Raw genomic sequence first — 5,137 nt, 5'->3', positions numbered from 1 at the left:
ATCCTTTAATGTAATAAAACAACGTGATTTTTTTTGTCATTTTTGCCGTTAACTTGTAACGAAAAATTGCTTAGGTGACACGTTTTGGTGATAAGGTGGCACGTTAAGTGTCATGTTGTCACTATCAAATTGGTTAGGAATCTGTTTGTCCCTAAATTCAAATTAGTTAGAAATTTATATGTCTCATTCATTCCAACAAAATAACATCGTTTTGAGATCAAATTGGTTAACGATTTATTTTTCAAGTACCTATTTGTCCTAAAAAGATTTTTGATACAATAATTTTTTCCAAATTAAATTTTTATTATTATGATATTCATTATATTAATCTTTTTCATTAAATTATTAAATATCCAGTATAACAAGTATAAATTAATTAATAAATTATTTAAATTTAAAATATAATTTATTATGAAATCAAATAAATAATTTTAATTGTAATTTTTAAATATATAAATAAAAAATTATTATAAGACAATTTAAAATTCAGTGAACACATTTATTTGACATATGTGACATATATAACGATTGTTATTATACTAGACTTTGAATATTATTTATAGTCATATATAATTATTTAGATTGAAATATTTGTAAATTTATATATGTAAACATTGTATTATTATTAAATTGACAAACTTTTTTAAAGTATGTGCTAGTTAATTTTGTTTTGTTGACTTAATATCACTTCTCATGATTTTTTATTGTGTAATTTTTTGAATGTTTTTAAATAAAATAATAATCATAAAAAATTATTATTTTTTAAGCATTAAGAATGTTACCTGTTTAATATCTAATAATTCATTCATTTATCAAGTATTATGATGAAATTATTACAAAAGAGTAGAAGAGATTTTAAATTCTAATTACAATCCAAAAAAAACTAATAATATATTACTAATTTACAGAGTTGCTTTTCTTTAAATTATATTACAAATTTATTAATTATATTTTAATTTTCGCTAGTATCCTTTGTTTTTAATTACATAATTTTTATTTATATATTTAAAAATTTCATTTAGAATTATTTACTTGATTTCATAAGAAATCATATTTTAAATTTAAACAATTTATTAATTAGTTTATACTTATTATTCTGTCCAGTTAATAATTTATTAAAAAAATTAATATAATGAATATCATAACAATAAAATTTTAATTTTAAAAAAAATTATTGTATTAAAAATTTTTTACAAGAAATAAGTTTTTGATAAATAATTTCTTGACCTATTTGACCTCAAAACGATATTGTTTATCAGAAAAAATAAAAACAAATAAATTCATAACCAATTTGAATTTAGAGACAAATAGGTCTTAACTAATCTGGGTGATAGCATAGGACTTACACCCAAACATGCCATAAGTAATTTTCATTATGAATTAACGATAAAAATGATGGAGGAATCGTGTTATCCCATTATGTTAAGAGACTGGGACTGGAGCTCTTTTTTTTTGGTCAAAAAACATTTTGTCCTTCAAAATAATGGTCAGGATAAAAATATTGGCTAAAAAATGACTATTCAAATTAAAAATGTTTGTTTTATACTAATTTGGAATCGTTTGACTAGAGCAATAAATTGTTACTTTAAACAATAATGCATCATGCAAGGGAATATAGTAATGATTCGCTCGTGTCATTGAAAAGAAAAATATAAACAAACACGTTCAAAAGTCAAATTTGACAGCCGAAAGTAGTTGCTGCTGCTTTAGTTTTAATTTTATTTCATTTGTAAAATTTAAAACGGTTAGTTGATTCACAATTTCCCTAGTTAGTCAAGCATGACAGAAACAAAAAAGGGATCAACAATTGTAAAGAAAAAATTAAAGCAAACATGTTCATCAATATTTTATTTCTTCATAGAAATCTTACACTAGAGTTATCACTAATCACACCCCATTTGTGTGACTCATTTTTACAAATGCATTTGTCATTTCACAAAATGAAGGACCATCTTGAGACCAAATTTTTTCTGCTATGTGCTTAAGCTCCTTAACCCTTTTCCTCATTGCACAACCTTCAATGTCCTCCTTATCCATTATCTTCCATATAGTTTTTCCTATCTCTTCACTTCCAACAACTTTTGTAGATTGTGCCACATTCAATCTAATTCCAATTCCAATTTCTTTAGCCATCGTTTCTGCATTCATCAATTGATCTGCAAACAGAGGCCACCCAACAATTGGAACCCCACATGACACACTCTCTAGTATTGAGTTCCATCCACAATGTGACACAAAAACTCCAATTGATGAATGCTTCAAAATCTCCAATTGTGGTGCCCAATCCATTATCACCAAACCCCTGTTTTGTATCTTGTGGAATTCATCTGGGAAAGCACTAACTGATGCTCGAGTTTTAGGGACGCCATTCGATCCGGCATCCTCGCCTGCTGTGAGATAACGATCGTTCCCGGCTTTTGTAGATGGTGGCCTTAAAGACCAAACAAATTTCTTCCCACTTAGCTCCAATCCCAAAGCCATCTCTTTGATTTGTTCATGTGACATTGTGTATCCACTACCGAGTGATACATATATCACTGACTCTTCTTCTTGCTTGTCCAACCAATCAATAACATAATCTCTATTTTCATCGTCACAATTTTGCTTCTTAGCTTCCCTGATCAATGGTCCAATTGGATAAATTGGTACCTTGTATATTTTTCCACTTCTTAGAGCTAAGATTGTCTTAGCCTCTAGCTCAAGAAAAGTGTTCACAAAAATTCCATCAACCTTTCTTAACTCCTCACACATTGGAAGATATTCATGATACAATTGATCATTCCTATCAAGAAATGGTGAGAACAAATCACAAGGGCTTATGGGGTTGCAACCAGGGATTTGGATAAACTCTTCTTGATCTGTGAACTCACCTTCCACAACTTTATCTAATGTTGGTGTGTGAAGTGAAAGTGCGACATTCCATGCACTTGAAGGCCAAAATACAAACTTTGACATGTTGAAGTGTTCAGCAATAGGCAGCACGAGTGATCCAAATAGCTCAGTGATGAGAATGGTTGGTTTTGGTGATGTCATGGTTGAGATTTCGTGACAAATAAATGGGATTGATTCTTTCATTATGATTGCTAGCTTTGTTCCCATGTTTGCATTAGTAGGAACATCAATTGGAGGCAGATGAATGATGTCAAAGAAACCTTGTTTCATTGATGATTGAAGAATATTTGTTTCTACTTGAGGCTTAGAAGATTTGTTGTTAATTGAAGCTATGAATAAAGTTACTTTGGTAATTATGGTATGTGACACAAGGTGTTTGGCAAGTTCAAGAAAAGGGATTATGTGACCCATACCTGGTGGACATAGAAGTGCAGCATGATAATGATTTGTTGAAGAGTTTGTAATTGTCATGGTTATGGAACTGTGAATAAAGAAAAATGATGAATGAAACTACAACTAGAGATGAAGTGAGATTTGATGATGAATAATAAAAGTAATTTGTTATTTTTATAAGTAAGATTTGTTGAAGAATAGAAGTAATCTATTATTTTAATAAGTATTCATTCAACATTTTTTTAGTATAATAATAATCCTCCTATTTAACTATTTAGGCTGCTGTGATTTGGATAGTCAGCGTTGATAATGTTATATTTTTTTTTATTTTTTCCCAGTCAAGCCAACTTATATTGCACTATTGCTTGGTGATAACACCACATTCTTTGTTGCATAAACAAACAAAATGAAGGAAAATAAAACAATTAAATGTGACTGGTAAAACGTGAAAATTCAATGCAGAATGAAGACTTGAAGTTCCCAAAAAACAAAGGAAAAAGAAAAAGAGGTGCACAAAATGCAAAATCAGTTTTCAGTGAATTGATCAAAGGTTTTTCGTGAGAATAATTCACAGATTTTTCAGGGCACGAGAATTGGAATATAATAAGTTGAAAATCTTGGTGCGAGTTGAACCAATTATTCTCATTGATACTTTAGGATATTATTTGTAAGAGTGATGCTTGGTAGCCAAAAAAATAATTATAATATAAAAATGTCATGTAAAAATTTTTATTCTCTTAATAAGTAAGTGATATATACTTGTTTATTACTTATCCTCTTTATCACTTACCATTTTACTGCATATTTGGAGTTATTAATGTTCTTTCCAAAATTAATTTCAGTTTCTCTCAAATCAAATTTCTAACATCTCTCAATCACATTATTATCCATTAAATGCAATAATTCTCTACAAAAATTATGGAAGTTAAATTAAAAATTTTTAACAACTACTATACAACTTATATTTTACATATAAACTATTAAAAAATAAAAAATAAAATATAAAATATAAACAAAAATTTTAAAATAATTTTTTAAAAATAATTATTAACTCGTCATATTAAAATCAATAAATAAGCATACATATGAATATTAAATAAAAATATTAAGATAATTAAAATCATGACCTACTAGTGCACATATGAGATAATTTGAAGAATATAATAAGACTCATAGTTTAAAATTTGATAATATTAATTATAAAAATTTATTAATTATAGACATTATAGGTATGAAATTATGAATATTATGAGTATAAATTATGGATGTTATTAATATGAAATTATGGATGTTATGTGTATGAATTTATGGATGTTATGAGTAAATTTATCAATTGAATAAATTAATTTAAGAATTTGACATTTTTTTAAATTTAATTATGATAAAATTTAAAAAACATTTGTATTAACTTTATAGTTACTTATGCCATAACTAAAAAAATGATACGTGTAAGGATGTAATATCTAATAAACATGAATTTAATTTTTAGATATTAGTTGTATATAATTATGGATATTATGTATATGAACGTATGAATGTTATGTGTATGAACATAGTAGTACAATATAATTATAAATACACATAAAAACACAAAAATAAATAAATAAATAAATCGGTTTATTACTATACCTCATCAAAACTAGTGTGATTTTTCATATTCTAAAAAATTGGTTGCTGACAGCAACAACCTCATCGGGTGAGTCCGTCTGTTGTTCAAATTCTTCATCAGCACCTTCTACTATAAGTACCGTATTAAGGTCGAATTCAATTGTCATACTATTTGCAATGATAAAAATGACTTGTAAAATTTCTTGGCCTATTCTAAATTTCTAATTGTGCTTGCAATGGTATT

General features: G+C 26.9%; 1 protein-coding gene across 1 annotated transcript; it reads right to left on the bottom strand.

The window, feature by feature from the left end:
- Positions 1 to 1,887: 1,887 nt before the first annotated feature.
- Positions 1,888 to 3,363, bottom strand: LOC112730518 (UDP-glycosyltransferase 72D1-like). Its single transcript, XM_025780597.1, has one exon. It carries the CDS (start codon positions 3,361 to 3,363, stop codon positions 1,888 to 1,890), a length of 1,476 nt encoding a protein of 491 aa, XP_025636382.1.
- Positions 3,364 to 5,137: the final 1,774 nt, after the last annotated feature.

This window comes from Arachis hypogaea, chromosome 12, assembly GCF_003086295.3.
Source record: "Arachis hypogaea cultivar Tifrunner chromosome 12, arahy.Tifrunner.gnm2.J5K5, whole genome shotgun sequence".
NCBI classification, from domain to species: Eukaryota; Viridiplantae; Streptophyta; class Magnoliopsida; order Fabales; family Fabaceae; genus Arachis; species Arachis hypogaea.
The sequence above is the reverse complement of the archived record's forward strand: the minus strand, read 5'-3'. Positions and strand labels throughout refer to the sequence as shown.

What these genes read in the sequence shown, in the direction of transcription:
- LOC112730518 (XM_025780597.1), bottom strand. Translation starts at nt 3,363, where the DNA reads ATGACAATTACAAACTCTTCAACAAATCATTATCATGCTGCACTTCTA.